Here is a 17,677-nt window from a genome sequence, read left to right on the forward strand (position 1 = left end):
AAGTATCTTTGACATATCAGTTATAGTCTTAAGAATGTTTGGACATACTAGAAGACAAAAAGTCAACTGTGTCTATATAGTTGCAACAGGATGTTTGAGCATTGTAAATTTTTTTGTGTGCATTTCTCTCAAATGAGTTAAAAATGGAGGAGGACTGCAGAATGTTGGTGAGTTTGGTGAGTTATGGAGAACACAGTAGATAACTGATAATGCAACATAAGTTTAAGGGCACTTGACCATGTGATCTTTAAGTGATGCTAAATGAGACTGTTTTTCTCTGTCTTCAAAGCAATTTCTTAAATTCTGTTGCTGTGAAGAAAGACAAGTTTTGCAAATGTTACATATTTTCAGTAGCCTCCCAGGTAAAGTCACTACAAAGTATTACAAAGGCAATCTCCTAGGAAATTAGAGCGATCATGGGGGTTGGGGTAAGTCTTAATTAATTGCTCCCTTTTAAAGTATGAGATACTTTAAAAATAAATTGACAGAGGCCTCTCCATGTTTTTTCTCTTCTGCTCTGTTCTGAACATGAGCCATTTCACCTGGCTCGTTTCCCTCCTCTCTCCCCAACCCACAGTAATGCTAAAAAGTACATATTGCACAAAACGTAACTGCAGTCGTGTATCGTGTTTTTCATATGTTGAAAATTTTCATATAATTTTCTCTTTGGAGTCTCTTGCCTGCTTGTTTTCCATGCTTAGTTTCAAATTCCTCTATGAAAATTTGAGTAGTCCAGGAATTTCCTCTCTCATTAGTCTTTCTATACCCTTTACCATAGAGTGACTGTTTGGAAGAACTGTGTGGAGAATGCATTGTATATTTTCATTGCCCAAATGCACAGGAAGGATTTCCTTGGCAACAGCATATTAGTAAGCAATTTGTATTTGAGAAATACTGATCCCTATTGCTTACCTGAACTCTGCTGGAACACTGCATGTTCTCAGCATCTCTGGAAATCAACCCATAACTATGAGTCAATAGCTTGGGGCAAAACTGGTAGCAGAGAAGCACTTTTGATACAAATTGTCATATATATATATATAAAAATATTTGTTAAAATTCATGCCATGAGAATTTACAAAGAATGTGTGAATGGTTTCTGGAGAGCTCTGCAGTTCTATAATCTCAAATCTTGATTCTCAGTTCCCAATTTTTCTACAGCTGATGTCAGACTATGTCAGCAATGACTCCTGCAATCAATTCTTTAAAGTCCTTAATGCAGATCCCTCTGTTAAGGACTCATCTCTCAAAATTTTCTGGATTTCTAGGTGTAGTAAGAAACAGACTTTTCCTACCAGAACTCCTACAGAGTAATTTACTAAACTGTTTCTAAGACTGAGTTGTGACTCCTTAAGTGAATGACTTGCCTTTAGGAAGTTATATATACATAATATATTGACTAAGATCTTGGTGACAGGACTAAGTGTCACTAAAGTCTACCAAGAATAACAGCCTCTCAAGAAAAATGTGACTGGTGTCAGTGCTTGCTATGCATAAAATTTAATCTGGGTAGAACCCAATCAAATGAGCTTTAGGAAGTACACTTATATTAGCAGATAGGTGGAAGAGGTGACCTATAGTATTTTTTCCCACTCTGAATTAATATACCATTATATTTCTCTGCATAGAGACACTGTTCACTCATTAGAAGCTATCTCTGTTATATAAATAATGAAAGTCTCACTTCAACAAGCATGGCCTTGAATTTTGTTCTGATCCTTGCTGATTCTGACATTGACAAATCACTGCAATGAGGCCTCTGTAACCAGAAGGCATTTCCAGATAAGGATTTCCAGTCATCTCACCACTTCAGAGTTTTGTGCTTACCTGAATGATTCTTTTGTAACTTAAATTGTAAAAATTGTAACTTAGTCCCATAATATGAGGAGCATGGAAAATGTGTTTGGCCAATGCACGTGTATGCACACATAAGTAAGGGTAACTGATGCAAGTACATTTTTCTGCAGTACTGTTTCGAAAGCATTGATAATCTGCATCTAGGTCCCCTATAAATAAAAATAAAGTTTCTTAACAGAATTCTGATGTTTCTAAATGTAACTTGGAATTTTTTTAATTGCTTTTAAGTTTCTATGTTGAGTAAACTAAATAAGTTTCATAGAATGTCAGGAATTGGAAGGGAATCACAGGGATCATTGAAGTCCAGCTCCTGGCCTTGCACAGGGCACCCCAAGAATCACACCATGTGCCTGAGAGTATTGTTCAAATGCTGCTGGAACTCTGTCAGGCTGGTGTTGTGACCATTTCCCTGGGGAGCCTGTTCCAGTGCCCAACCTCCCTCTGGGTGAGGAACCTTTTCCATGTATCCAACCTGAACATCCCCGGACACAGCTTCTGTCTTTGTCACTGGTCACTACAGAGAGGAGATCAGTGCCTGCCCCTCCTCTTCCTCTGAAAATTAAGCTGTAGACTGCAATGAGGTCTCCCCTAAGTCTTCTCTTTTCTAGGCTGAAAAGCCAAGGGACCTCAGCCCCTCCTCCTGTGACTTCCCCTGATCCCATCACCACGAGTGTCCCAGATTAGGAAGGTGTGGAGGAGGCAGTGTTGGTGCGCTGCTGTGATCACTGTGGCATGTCTCACCTCTTCTCCAGCACTGGGGTCCCTGTGGGCTCTGAGGCTATTTGAATGCTGACCCTAATGGAATCTTAGTGCTGAGGCTGAGGTCCCCATCACTGTGGGTGGTCCAGGTTAGAAGGGTGTGGAGGCAGCGATGCTGGCACTCTGACATGTTCTACTTTGCATGCCTTTTCCTGCCCCATTGTCCCTGGAGCTGTAGGCTTTCTGACTCTCTGAATATATAACCATAATGGAAAGTTGAAAGCATTATGATAATATCAAGAAGCATGAAATGATTCAATGGATGTAGATTTAAGTTGTATTTGACAATTGGATATTCTTAGTCTGATCTTGGGTGACCTTTTTCCCATACCAGTTTTTTTTGTCACCCTGGCAGGATTTTCCAAGGCCATCATCATCTGAGGACTTCTGTATATTGAAGATGAATTTGCCTTTTTCTAATTCTTGATATCTTTGGTAGTTTGAAATTTGGGTTCTTTCTTGCCCTTTGTTTATGTAAAAAAGTCCTCTGCTTGTGTAAATCTATAATCGAATTGCTTTCCTGAAGTGTTATGGGAAAAGAATAGGATCAAAGAGTAAAGACTAGAAATGGAGAGAAGTGTTTCATAACACTTGTGTTAAGGTTTTGATGATTTGGCAATTTAATGCAAATAAACCTGATCATGGTCTTCCTTCTAAATTAATTTTATTAGCATTTACTTAAAGAGTATGGTTCTTTGGTAGATACACAGGGCTCTGTGGTGACCCATTTTTAAGACTAAGTGAAACTCAATAGCTGTTTTTAAGGGCAATTTTTTTACTATAGACTAAGAGCAGAGGTGACCTAAAGACGGTATGAAATAGCCCTAGAAATACCAATGTTTAAATAAAAGAGTTAATTTCATGCTTTCCATCCTGCAGTCATGTTTTGTGCTGATTGTCCTGTAATTCTCCATCTGAAGCAGGCACTTGCATATGGAGGGAGAACTGTCTGCCTGCAGGGCACTTTGAAACCCTTAGACCTTGCAGTGCTTGCTATTTTCTTTGCTCTTTAGATACAGACTAGGCTTATACACACTGGCTCTGAAAACAGGATTTTGGCTCAGGGAGTACATAAATTTAGCCTGGCCTCAGTGGAGATAATGAATGTTCAGTGAAAGCACACTTGTGTGAATCCTGCTGTGACCCCACTGGCACTGGCACAGTTATGGAAGGAGTTTGTGTACATGGTGGGAGGGTGCAGGTGCCATAGTCTGTGGTCTTCAGAGGCCCAGTTGAATTCCCATTGAATTTAGCTGTGGCCTTTGCTCCACTGTGGTGAAAGTTCTGGGGTTTTCTTTTTTGTGCTTTTTTTTTTTTTTTTTTTTTTTTTTTAGTAACTGTAATATAATGTGTACTCAGTCCAGTTTCTTGAGCCTAGAATGAAATGTGTCATAAATCTCTATGATCTTATCTAAAGAAAAAAATCTATTGAGGTTTCATAGGAGCTTTCAAATGCAAGTCAACTGTCAAGAATAGGAAACAAATAGCGAACCATGAAAATGGTTTTTTTTTGGATGTGACAGTTTAAAAACTTGCAAGAGGCAAAGTACAGGCAACCTCTATGCAACTCTGGCTTTGTAGTCTCACTTGAAACTCTCAGATTGCCCACATTTTGTGAATGCCTGAACAGAATTTTCAAGAGCTAATAGACTGTGTTTACTCCACAGCTACAGGAGTGTATTTCAACGCTTGTTTCTTGTTCAAATACCCATTTATAAACATCACTGACCATCTTTCATTATGAAATGTTACAAATTAATACGGCCTTTAAAATTATTGGCGAATCTGTTCGCTCATGGTAATCAGTCACTTCCAAAGCACAAGCTATAGCATCTAATATATAATTCACTTTAGTAGAGGCAATTATGTTGATTGCAAAATCCATCAGAATACACTGGCTCTAAAAATAAGTGTATAAGGCAGTCCATATTTAGCAAATTGAGGTTATTAATCAGACCCTGTTCCTTGCATATCATTCATCCCCATGGTGAGCATTTTTCAGCGCCCTTGTCAGGGAGGGGCAAGCAAGGGCAGGTAGGCAAGAACTGAGGTTGGCAAGAGTGCAGGCAGGAACGAGGTAGCAGCATGGATAGGCTACAGGGCTGGTTAGAGATCTATCTACAGCACAACTCAAGCCTGTGCCAGGGGCAGGCTTGAGCACAGTTCCTGGGTACAGGCCTCAGTGGAACCCCTGGATGGGGTCCTCGGTGGAATTACAACTCCTTGGTGCACTGAGGGCCCTGGCCTGGAGCTTTGTGGGACAGATAAATAGAGAGCTATATACAGAAATAGAGAGCTTCAGGTGGAGATCCTTCCTGCAGGCTGCACTTCTGGTGAAGCTGTAAAAGCACTGTCAACATGTGGGATTGGAAAAGCAGGCACTGTAATTCACTGAAATCCTGGGAGATCCTGACTCTGCTTTGAGAGGGAAATTGATTGACATCCTCAAAGTCCAACTACTGGACAAGTACACTTACTCCATGTGTGATTTGGTGCAGAAAAGGAGTGGTGCCTGTGAAAGGTACCATATTTCAATCCATATTTCAAATGTCATTGTCCTGAAAGTCAGAAGAACAAAACATCACTACTCTATATCTTCAAATGATCTGGCTGAAAATGAGGGTGATATTCACTTTCTTGCTTTCCAACCTGCTACTGATTTTTTTACAGATAAGGCAAATAATATGATAGATAGCATATACTGGTGAAGACAAATTCCTGAGCTGCTGCCAGCTTTTTGTGGCAGTACAGTTAGGTGTTGAATAGAGGCTCAAACATGCACTTTTATAGGATGTAATTGTTAGCACAAAGCAATGGCAATAAATTGAGTCAGAGTGGGAATGTCCTCCAGCACTTTTTCCTCCTACGCTAGTGGATATGCTGTATTTCTCACAACAGTAATTTCTCCTTAGGCATATTCTACCTTATTCACAGTGGCACATGGAGACATTTCTGGCATAAGGAATCCAAGCCACAGCTGTTTTAACCATTAGACTCCTCTGAAGGGGAAGGGATCTGGATATTTCAGTTTAACAAAAAGGGTCTGAGGGATAAATATGATTTTTTGAGTCTTGGCCAAGTCGTGCTCATAATGAAAACCAAATATCTTTATATGGACTGGGAGGAAAGAGGGTCATTAAAAGAACCCTGAAGGGAAAATGACTGCAGTAGAGTTACACAGTGAAGACACAGTGTTAAATTAATAATGTGTTGAGCTAATTCATCTCCTGGTGACCTGCTGGTTGTTTCTCTGGTGTTGAAATCTCTCTTATCTGAAGATACTTTTTTGATGCAACCTATCCTGACAGAAAGATGAGCAGTCAGCTACCTCTGAAACAAGAATTTTTGTAGGAGTAGCAGGAAATATTATCCCAAAATTTGCCCACAATGGGACTCAAGGAAGTGCTAAACTAACTAAAAGTGTCTGCACTGGGACTATAAGAATGTGCTTTACAAGTTTTGATCAAGTGCAGGAACAGGGAGCTTTTATTGTTTCTGTTCAGTTGGTATTAAATTGGTAGAGAAAATTTTGACTCCTGGAATTCTCAGAACTGTCTACACATTATATAAAGTGTGTATTTTATTGCTAATATTTACAAGGGGCTTAGATTTTTTTTTTTTCTTGTTCAATGAAAAAACCAATTTTGAAGGAAAAGAGGAAAATGTTTCACCTTAAAAGAAGCAAAATGACAAAGACTTTCTCTCTCCTCAAGAATCTCTTACCAGTGTACTAATTGTGAATGCAGCCTAGGTACAAAGGGTCCTAAATTCATCCCCTCATCTTTTTGTGATGTTTCAGCATGCATGCCAATGCATTAGTGTAAGTGTATAATATATTACAATGCATGAAAGCTATAGAAACTCTCTGTCTGCTGTGTGTGACGTGGATCTAGATCTGTCTTTGTAGATTTTGTGGACACAGAAACTGCCTTGGAACCAGAGGGGTTGGAGGGGGGAGCAGGCAATAGAGAAAGAGACCATGGCTTCTTATGAGACTGGAGAGTGAAATATTATGAAACAAAGTAGACCAAATAATACACACAAAAAGAGGAGGGGAAGAAAAAACAAAAATTGCATTAAAATATAACTCATTTTACATCAAGTAACACCTTTAACTGCAGGTAGAAGTGCTTGTAATCAATTCAACTAAAAGAGCATTCACTGCAGTGGGTTTGCATGCATTTGCAGGTGTCTTGTCAGGAATAAATATTTCCATGGCATCTTAAATTATATTTGGGTTGACTAACTTAATATTCAAACCTAGATGTAAGATGAGCACATCCTTCTTCCTAGTTAGGAAGAATTAAGTTCCTGTGTGAAGTTATTTCCCAGAGAGTCTTTGCTTCTGTACTAGACCAGCTGGCAGTAGGAACATTCCTAAGCACAACCAGCGACTATGGGCTCTTTTTGCTGATTGTGGAGATAAGTTAAGGTTTTATCACCTAATCTGATCAAAAGATTCATCCATCTCACATGAGCAGTGCTCTGAAGTAATGAAGTGGGTAGGAATTAGGATACAATTCCGATTAGGAATTGTACTGCACTCATTGTCTCACTGGTGGGGGAATCTGTAAAATATTCAGAGTTTTTTGGAAAGTATTTGCTGCTAAATAAGGTCTATTGAAAATGTACTTTACCATTTTATTAATAAAGATTCTGCATTCTGTCTAAATGAAGTGGAGGAAGGACAGGTCTTCTGAAGGATTTTTTGGATTTAGAAAATAAATGAAAGAATATTTTTTCTCATATGTAGCAGATGATGCTTTCTTTTCATTTTTTAGTCTCACATTATTTTCTAGTTTAAGTATTGGTTATAACAGACTAATCTGTATGAGACATGAGTTTTATCTAAAATTATTTTTTAGCTAAAATCTTCTTAGGTTGAAAGTTTGTGTTTTCTAAATATAGACTCAAAATAAATAAAACCATGTATTTGTGTTCTTACAGTCCTGTTTGACTAATACAGCAGCAGCTCCTGCTGAAACTCTTATGCATTATGATTTATACACAGACAGTTTGAAAAATGTCTTTGCCATTTTTCTTTAATGTGCTAGTTCCCTGGCCATTAAAAAACCCTGACCTCAAGTACCTCATGAATTTTGCACATGATGTCTGTTGCATAAAGCAGATTTTATTATTATTTAATGAACCTATGTATCTGATCCATCATTTCAGTTACAATCCTGGTAGCCTTGATCCCATATTTAAAGCTTTCTAGAACAAAGGGAGAAATCAAACAAAAAAGCTAGCCTTAAGCCAGACATGAAGCTTTAATTTCTCATCTGCCATGTTTGTGAGATAGTAGCAAATTCTGTTTATTTTATTCTGTTCCAGCTGTTTACCTCTGCAAGCGGACAATGCAAAACAAAGCAAGGCTAGAACTAGCAGACTATGAAGCTGTAAGTACCTGGGAAAAAGTAAATTTTTCTGCTGGGCCTGATGAGCCTGTGAAATAATGTGAAGCATGAGAACTATGGGCATTATGTGTGAAAATCTATTAGTTATCCAGTTCTTCCAGCTTGTGGGTCTAACAAGCTGGAAGAAGCTTGTCCAGTTAGCCTTCACTATCATCTCTCAAACACCATTTAAGAGATGATACCAAAGGCTAACTGGACAAATGTTGAGAATACAGTCCATCTGTAATCATACTCTGCTCAGATCCCCATGCCAGGATCACAAATAACTTCACAAATCCCAGCTGCACCACGAGTGTTTGGAAGCAGTTGTTCTCTACAGCATCTAAGGTTTGAACAAAGGATCCCTGACAACATTTCCAAAAGCTCTCGATAGATGTAGAAATGTGAATCTCATTCTTTATAAGGGATACTGACACTTGAGCCTTTTCCCATCAGCTAGATGAGAGGCAAAGAGGCTCAGACTAGAGGCATTCCTACTCCCTGACAGCTGTGCTGTGCCTTGGGCAAGGTAAGATAATTGGGGCCAGGAAGAGCTTGAAAAAGGGAGAGTTGGATTAGCTGATGAGGATAGCATTAAATAAGGAGAGAGATGGCTCGAATTCCAACTCTACCCCCAAAAATTCCTGAATTTTTCATGAATCTGTCAACACAAAATTCATGAACAGCCCTGTCTCTGGGCTGAAAGCTGTCCAGCTGTGCTGCTGTGACCTGATAGCAGGGTAGTCAGCCTGGCCTCTCAACACACCAGACACTCCAGCCACAGCACCATGCTGACACACTGCATTGCTTCTTTTGGCACAAGCTTGTTTTTCAGTGTACTGCGCTGTGGGACATGCATAATTTTATATTCACATGCCTTAGAAAACTCCCCTTCAATGTACAATCCATAAGAGCCTGTTCTGGTATTGACAAGATCTCGAGAAAGTCTGCTCTTCTCTTTCTGTAGTGTTCATTCTCAGTGATTATGGTACAGAGATATGTTTGCAATGCATAGAAATATAGTCAAAATAACACTTTTGTTAAGAAGACTGCATACATGCTGTTTAAGCTGGGAAGAGATTTAGAAAGCTCTGTTGGAGACTGTGAAAATGTTCCGTCATCAATGGAAGAAAGAATTTTGCAATGATTTTATAATTCTTCTTCCTGTTATTATTAGTAGGCTGCAGAATAGATACATTTCCTGTACAGTATTGAAGAACTATAGTCTGTACTTTTAAAAATGAGGATAGCTGTGGAGGTTTGACTATACTACCAAAAATGGCAGCCAACACTGTCCAGTGGAAACCATTTGCATGGATGACTGATGAAGAATTGTCATTTGGATCATCCAAATGGACATAGCTGCTGTTATCTCTCATTGTTACATACTTTCAAAACAAGGATGTTTCTTTGTACTATTTCAAAATTGCTAAGGTAGCACACAGTATATACAAACGTTTCAGAAATCCCATGTTCTGCTGAAGGGTGCATCTACCCTTTTTATCAGAGTTTCAAAACTAAAATAGTCGAGGCATTCAAAAGTATACCATCTCATTGGGTGGCAAGAACAAACTTTGTATCAGATAAGTAAGGTCCATTTACACTGACACAGATATCATGACTTGTATTACGTTTTGCTGAGGGGGAGGTGAGGAGAGGAGGGACAGATAAAGCCAGAACCTATTAAGGAGTAAGCTAACCCACTAAAATTGTGATGTATTTGCAGGAGAGTTTGGCCAGGCTACAGAGAGCTTTTGCTCGGAAATGGGAGTTTATTTTTATGCAAGCTGAAGCACAAGCAAAGTAAGTTCCTTTGGAGATGAGCAGTTTTCATTTAGAATGATTTTTTGAGGGGGGGGGGAAGTGGTTGGACACATTTTATGTTTAAAAATGTCGGTCTTTGACGCTGTTTCTTTTAAATGTGCTATGACATTGCCAGGGTTGACAAGAAGAGAGACAAGATAGAGAGGAAGATTCTCGACAGTCAGGAGCGAGCATTTTGGGATGTGCACCGTCCGGTGGTGAGTGCTGCTGGGGCCACGGGGTCTGTGAGCAGGGCTGCTGAAATGCCACCTTCTCTGCAGCTTTGGCGTGGCCTGGGCACAAGTGAAACAGCAGCAGGGTGAGGGGCTGGGGCTTGCCTCCCTCTTTTAAGGATCTTGAGTTTATATGAATCTGGTATTGCAGACTTCAGATGTGTCTGCATCCAGCTCACGATTTGCAGTGAATAGATGTGTTGTGCCTGGTTTCTTGAATCAAAAAGTACCTGTCTTTGACTATTATCATCTCAAAGGTTTCCTGGGTATGAGTCACACAACCAAAATTATCAGCATAACTAAAAATACTCTTAAATAAGTCTGACTATTTTTCTTTTCTAGTCTGCTTTTTTGCTTGCTAAGCCTTTTAACTTCATTCCAGTTATGCTGCCAAGCTATTTTTGAAATACATAAAGATTAAATATTGGCTTTGAGCTGTGGGAGTCACTGTCTAAACAAGATTTGTCTGAGTTCTTTGTCAAAGTCCATCTGAAACAGAGGTTTAAAAAAGAAAGTTTCTTACATACTCAACTATACTTGAGTGCTAAAATTGTGAAAAAGAATGTCAATTATTTCAATAATTCCAATTAAACTGTATTTTTTTTTTTTTTTTTTGCTTTACTACAGGGAAATATTGGTTTCCCTTACCTAGAATTGAGCTTTCCTTTCCTGTTTGTGCAGTTTGGTATCATTACCAATGAAATCATATATGAACTATATATTTTGCTCTGACACTGGGGAAAGCTACTTTTAGTGGGGGAAGTAAAATTAGGTGATGACACGTGTGGAAGAATAGAATGCAATGAGAAAGTTTAAATAAAAAATAATAAATTGATCATGGTCAGCTTACATTTGCAACTGTGGAAGTGAAGTGGTCATAGAAGAAATGGATTTTTAGGTAGGATTTATAGCAAAAATAACTTGATGTGAAAAATTCCAGCCACAGGAAATAGATTCAAAAAGACTGGGATATTATTGTCTAATCACTGACATAAAACAAGGAAGGAGAACAGAAAGTGATTTTCCATCTGATGTAGGTTGGAGCTACATAGGGAATAAACACAAAGTTTCTGTGGACCTGAGACCTGTGAAGGTGAAGAGAGCTTTTATATTTGCTGCAGAAATGGATCTAAAGGTTTTGAATCTGAGAATGAGATGTTATTTTCAGGTTTGGAAGAGATGCATTGTTGAAGCTTCAAGGGAGTAAAAGGGACCAGGACAAGAAGAAATTGAATCTGATTAAGAGCTTTGGCTGAACTGTGGATAAATCTGCCTAGTCCAGCAGATGTTTTTAATCTGGCTGTAAACATACCTAGGAAATATCAGGGGCAAAAAACTGGCTTACAGTCAGCAATGTAGGCTCCTGGCTTTAGAAGATATAAATAGATGAATGGAGGGGTTCATACTTTGGTTAAACATCTCCTCTCCAGAGTCAGTGAAATAATATTATTTTTAAAAACACCATTATAAATTTACTGTCACAGTAAAATCCAGAAGCTTCTTTTGAAAAGAACAAAAGATAAAACACAAAAAGACTGAAAAGAGGAGGGTGATGCTAGAGCTAGTTTCAATTTGTAATGGATTTTCAAGCCTCCAAAAGGCCTCCCAAAAAATTACAGAAATGCTACTGCAACTCTGGAGAACTAAATTTTTTTAACAGTTTTTTAAGGTGATCTTTGGATAAGAATCTGTGTATAATATAAAGCTTATTTTTATGTACAGTGTTTCACCTTTTGATAAAAGTTCAGAGGCTAGGGGCAGTGACAACATAGTTCAAAATCCACTCCAATGTAATTTTTTTTTTACTGAAAACAAGTTTTGAGGATCTAATGTTTTATTAATTTTGTTTGGTTGGTGGGTTGAAGGTGAGTAAATAAATATTTTTTGGGGGTTTTCTTGCAGGCATCCTGGTCCTTAGTTGCTTAATTGCTATGTTGGTTACTTACCCAGATACAGTACTGATACAGAAGCTTTACATGAAAAGCATAAACTATGAATATTAAATTTGAATTGTATTTCAACTGTGAGTTGATGAAAGGAGTAGAAGAGGGAAGCAAGGCATCATTCCTAAAGGACAGTGCAGCAGTGCACTACAGGAATGGGAGACATGAGAACAGCTGTATGGCACTGGAGCCAGGAGAATGGTGATGCAGAAAAAGAGGATGATTAGGTATCAGAAATGTCACTATGACTCATAGGTTTAAAAGGGAAAATTAGCCAAGGTTTGACATGTGAAAAGGATTTGCCTCAAAAAGCAGCACTGTTTCATAGGTCCAAGTCAAAGGCAAGCCTGTAGGTGATTGCAGAATTTCTAGAAGATTTATGCCACAGTCTGAGGAACAGACAAATTCTTGAAAGTCATTATGACTGTTACTTTGGATTTGCTGGTCCATAATTTTTCCTGGGTCTTCAGACTGAGATGATGCTTGGAGACAAGCTAGAGAAATTTGATTTGGAAAGGTTTATTCAAATAATCATCTACTGCCCAATTTTCTTCTCAGAGACAGTTAAGAGAACAGCTTTGTTATCTCACTGTTTAGTTTCCATTCCAATGTTTATGTAATTGCTGTTTCCCTGTGGGGGTGTTGTGGTTTGGTTTTTTTTGGGGGGGGGGAGGAGTGGGGGTTGTTATGTGTATTTCAGGGTATGTATGTGGGAGTGCAATCTTGGTCATTTCTGTAAATCCCAATTTCTGCTTTATGCAGAAAGATCTTAGCTTGCAGTTAAAGAGTATGGCCGAGCTTCAGCTGTAGATAACTGCAGCCAGCAAGGACATCCCAAACCATATTTAGTTTTACTAGTTCAGATACCAGCCATAGTAAAAACATGGAAATTTGTGTCAGGGAGAGCTGTATAAAGTCCCTTGCAATCCTAGGAGAAAGTCCATGTTGTTATTTCCAAGGTAGAGCCAGTATCTGGCATAGGTCTGAGATTAGTATTATTCACATAAGTGATGCATTTCTCTTGTTGATGGCACAGTAAACACATCTTGAAAATCTTTCTCTTCTTTTCACCTACCTAGAAAATGTATTATTTTCATAATTTTGAAACTTCTGTTGATAACAGTGTGGAAATAGGTAAAAAATTGGTTAGGAGGATTAAGGTGTTAGTCAGAAACAATAACAAATCAGGCTAAATTGGGGAAGTGAGTTACTTCTAGAAAAAAGAAATTGAGAAGCTGCTTTTGCTCTAAAAGAAATGTCATGCTCCTTATTAAAGTCTTTCAAAGAGAGCTTGTTTCATCCTTTCTGAATTATTATCTCTTTTTAAACTCCATAAACTTACACTTGTTAAAAAGGGACAAACAGGCACTAAAGCAGTAAATGCTCTAAAACATTCTCAAACCCACACTAAATACAGTCAGAGCAAAGTAGCTGTGGCTCACTCTAAAATTAACTCTTTTAGGTAACAAGTAAGATAGCTGATGTCTTGCTGCTACAAATTATTCATTTTTCTTCCTGAGTTATATATTAATGAAATAATATGGCCATAATAAAAAAATCCTTTTGGATACTTGCTGAGATTCACATTAATTCAGAAGATAGTGGGGGAAGTATCCTTTTCTTTGAAAGTCACCTGTGTACTTTGTAACTGTGAAAACTTGAAAAAGCATTTCTTTTTGTCCGATGCCTTTGCCATCAGTCTGTGTTGGTTGTATTACAGTCACACTTAGCAGGTTTCTGTGCAGTTGTTTTTAAAATGAAGATGTGAAATACACAACAGATGTGCTAGAAAATTGCATTGTCATGTGCGCCTCTTCAAAGTTTAAACACTGGCTGTGGTTTAGTCATAGTGTGATTTGATAAAGCACGAGTATGAGTCAAAGTGTGAGCCGGTTCTTTTATTCTGCCATTTTTAACTTGGTTAAACCCAATCCACAGGACTTCTATTCCCATTGCTGTTACTGTTTTGCTCGATTATGGTGATTATTTTGGTTCTCTGGGAAAAAGTGAATATAAAATATTGATAAGGATCAGACTTAATGACCTTCAAGGTCTATTCCAACCTAGATGATTCTGTGATTTTATGAAAAACAATAACAGTATTTTGTGTGATTTAATACAGGACAGAGAAGTATCTGGGGCGAATATGTCTGGATTTGGGTGCTCCTTGCCATTGCTTCCTAGCACCAAACTAGGAAAACAGTGTTCTTCAAATATTTTATAATTTGTCACATATCCCACACTTTTTGCTTCTCTCTCTCTTAATGAGACTCTATGTCCATTAATTTAATTTTCTCTTTTTTTTTTAATTGTGTTTTTAGTGATCTGAACATGACCCTTGACACCTGACCTGGCAGGTAACATTACCAGGAGTTGAGAGCCAGGCAGTGGGTTCTTCTGTATTTTAATAATTATTTCGTTCTGTCCTTCAAGATCAGCCTCAGAGAGTTGTCAAAACAGTGCATTGGATAGGACAGTGCATGCCTGCATTTCACACTCAGTGCTAGACTTCTCTGGGCCAGTCACTTGCAGAGCCAGAGAACTCTGCTTTTTCATAATATTTTCAAAAAATATATAGATGTCTTCAGAAAGCAAATGTGAATCATGCCATCCAACTTCTCTAGTGATATATACACATATAGTTTTCATGTCTTCTTTTGCACCTGTTTGACCATATATCCTTACAAGGGAGTTACCTCTACAGGAGGCAGGGAATGCAGCCAAACCAGGAGTTGTCATTCTCAGATAATTGCCCTTCTGGTAAGGAAACAAAAACCAAGTTAAACGCTTTAACTTCAAAAAATGGTTGTAATGTTTATGATCCATACTTGCATGTAATTGAGGCACTAATTTATAAGCCCTCTAGCTGGCCTGCTATCTAAGATCTTTGTAGAAGATTTTGTACGCACATTATTTAGCATTTTAATTTAGTCTAATACTTGAGAAAAGGTGAGGCAGATGGGGAAAAAGAAGCCAAGTTTCTTGCAAGAACAAGACGAATTTTTGGAAGTTAAAATTGAGAGGTAACAAGCTGTGAGATAGTTAATTGATGAGATGGTGGAAGGACACCAAGAAAAATGATATGACAATATGGTTTTGAGTAAGACCCAGTTCTCTGTGAAACTAGGAAAATGACCTGAAGAAGTAAGTATAAGGAATTTTTTTATAAGTGCAATGTTTATACACTGATCTTTGTATCTGTGGGAAATAAATTTTCTCCTTTAATCCAAAGCATTTTGTCAAAGATCTTCGTATAAGTCAAAAGGCATATAATCAATTTCTAAATGTCACCTGTATTTGCCATCAGCTTTTTCAGAGATGTGTTAGACTTTTCTGTTGCCACTTATTTTCAAGTGAATAACCTCAATTTCTTCTGTATGGAATCTGTAAAACAGCAGCTTCCTGCCTTTTGTGGTAAAAAAACTATTGAGAAAGCAATATTGAATCTAAGTACTTAGCAAAGGGGCAAGAAAATGGAAAAATTTAACAAGTTTCCTTGTGCAATACTGGAATCTTCACATACACAAAAATCATTTTAATACAGCCTTAAGTAAAATTAATCCTACTGAAACACCATTTGAATAAATACAATGGATCTAATTTCTGTGCAACAATTTCTGGTTCTGAAAACCAGTCACGACAAACCTGAAATGCTATATCATAAATTAAAACTAATTAGAAATTTAATCAACTTGCAAAAATAATTAAGCATAGAACTTCAGTGCAGGAATATTTTCTTGGGTACAGCTTCTTGTTTCATTTCATATAACCTGTCTCAAGAATTAAATTTTAACATCATTTTCTTATGCACTTTTCATAATATGTAATTCTGTGACACACACACATTTGCTAATGTTTTTTTGAAAAAAATTATCAAATCATGTTCCCTTTAAGGTGAAAGCTGAGCTTTCAACAACATCCTTAAACAACCAAGTGTGTGAGAATATGAGGATAACTGTGATGGTTCAAGATGTTTTATCTCCTGTGGTTACATTTTATGGTTTCATTAATTAGTATTACATTCCTTGAAAATTTCTCTGAGTCTCTCTCCTGTTTCAAGCAGATCTTCCATTTGCACCGCCAGTGGGATTCCTCGTGTGTCTGATGCTACTCAGGGAAAATATCTGAACTCTAGTTTGAGACGACAAATAAGCATAAAGTGGAAATTGGTGCAGTGTAGGTTTCTTTATTTCGGAAAGATGCTAAGAATCTTTGAAATTTTAAGTGGTCCTAAAGTCTTTACTAAGTGAGACTTCACATCTCTTAGTTTGAAAATCATCTGAGTTTTACCTTGCTGCAAACATAATTAAAGTTTGATCAAACTGATTGATCAAATGTCTCTTCTTTATCTGATTGTGTTTGAACCTCATTTATCTTGTCCAAATAAGAGAAAGAGCTCATAGTTGAACTTTTATCCATTAATTGCACACCTTTCAGTGCTTTGATTAGGTCAGTTGCAGAAAAACAGTGGAATTACTGTTATTTTGGTAGTAGTCAGTGATCTGCAAATCAATCCTTTAATAAAGGATGTATTGATTTTACTAATTGGTCCAATGGCAAGATTCTCCATGTGGGGCCCTCTACAGTATGTTTAACTTATGCATAAATGCAAAAATTCATTATTTCTCCATCAGTATATTTCTAGTGTATGACACAGTAAGTTTTATTGCTCATTCATTTTAGTTTAACAAATAAGACTGTTACTTTTTTTTTATTTATCTCCATTCTTTAATGAGTCAAAATGAAATTAGCTATTGAGGACAAGTATTGAACATTTAAATTCATTCTATGCTATCTGCATAATTCTCTACTAAAACCTTCAATGGAAGAGAACACTTAATCCTAACAAAGGTTTTATTAATTCTTATGAATTAAGACAATCCCTTCCTTTGAAGGAAGAAGCTCAATAAGATTTTACATTCAACATTCTGTGGCCTGAAACATCAGTCTACGAAATGAATAAGAAAAAATGAAAAGCTTTTATTTACTTAATTAAAAGCCAGCTGATAGCTTGTTTTAGCAGTTAAGCTGTGTACAATTTATTTCCATTATCCTACTTGACTGTAGATCACTATTTTCAGGTGTATTTGCAGCATATCAACAGATGTTTTGCATGTTTTATAAATAGATTTGTATTAAGAAATATGAACAGATTTGAGGTTATTCTATGCAAGTCCAGTTCCAAGTTGTATTCACTTACTTTAGTGTCATACTGAATCCATACATTGCAACTATTTATCCTATCCTGAGTCCAAAAAAGATAGTGTTTGTAAGTATAACACATACATAATGAAAAGACTATAGGTATTGAAAATATCTAATGAGTTAGTAGGACAAGGAGGTTCTGATTATCTGGCAAATTTATGAGGCATCTAGAAATAAAATATGAATCATGCTTGTACAGAATCTATACTTGAGAACAGTCTTGGGATTTGCTTCCTAAAAATTATGTTTCATAGGTGGTAATTGAAAGATATAGCTGTAATTCTGAGAGGAAGTAATCTCTAACAGGCATGAATCTGTAGGAAAGCTAGTAACATCATGAGCTGATTTGAGAAGCTTGGTCTGGAACTGTAGAGGTGAAGTCTTGATAGGAGCTCTTTCCAAAGTAGTCATCAAACTTACATACTTATTACAATTTACATTTGTGGTTACTGTGGCTGTTGGACTGTATTCCAAATAATAA

The 17,677-nt window shown here is 37.4% G+C and overlaps 1 protein-coding gene across 9 annotated transcripts in view; it reads left to right on the forward strand.

Moving 5' to 3' along the window:
• The window catches only part of RGS7 (regulator of G protein signaling 7), a 255,957-nt gene that overhangs the window by 188,341 nt on the left and 49,939 nt on the right, over nucleotides 1-17,677 (forward strand). For all 9 annotated transcript variants that reach the window (XM_063151557.1, XM_063151561.1, XM_063151559.1 and 6 more), the window contains 3 exons: nucleotides 7,951-8,015; nucleotides 9,739-9,815; nucleotides 9,952-10,033. In XM_063151557.1, coding sequence (XP_063007627.1) covers nucleotides 7,951-8,015; nucleotides 9,739-9,815; nucleotides 9,952-10,033 — 224 coding nt within the window. The remainder of the gene's footprint in view (nucleotides 1-7,950; nucleotides 8,016-9,738; nucleotides 9,816-9,951; nucleotides 10,034-17,677) is intronic.

Source organism: Melospiza melodia, chromosome 3 (genome assembly GCF_035770615.1).
Source record: "Melospiza melodia melodia isolate bMelMel2 chromosome 3, bMelMel2.pri, whole genome shotgun sequence".
Taxonomy (NCBI): Eukaryota; Metazoa; Chordata; class Aves; order Passeriformes; family Passerellidae; genus Melospiza; species Melospiza melodia.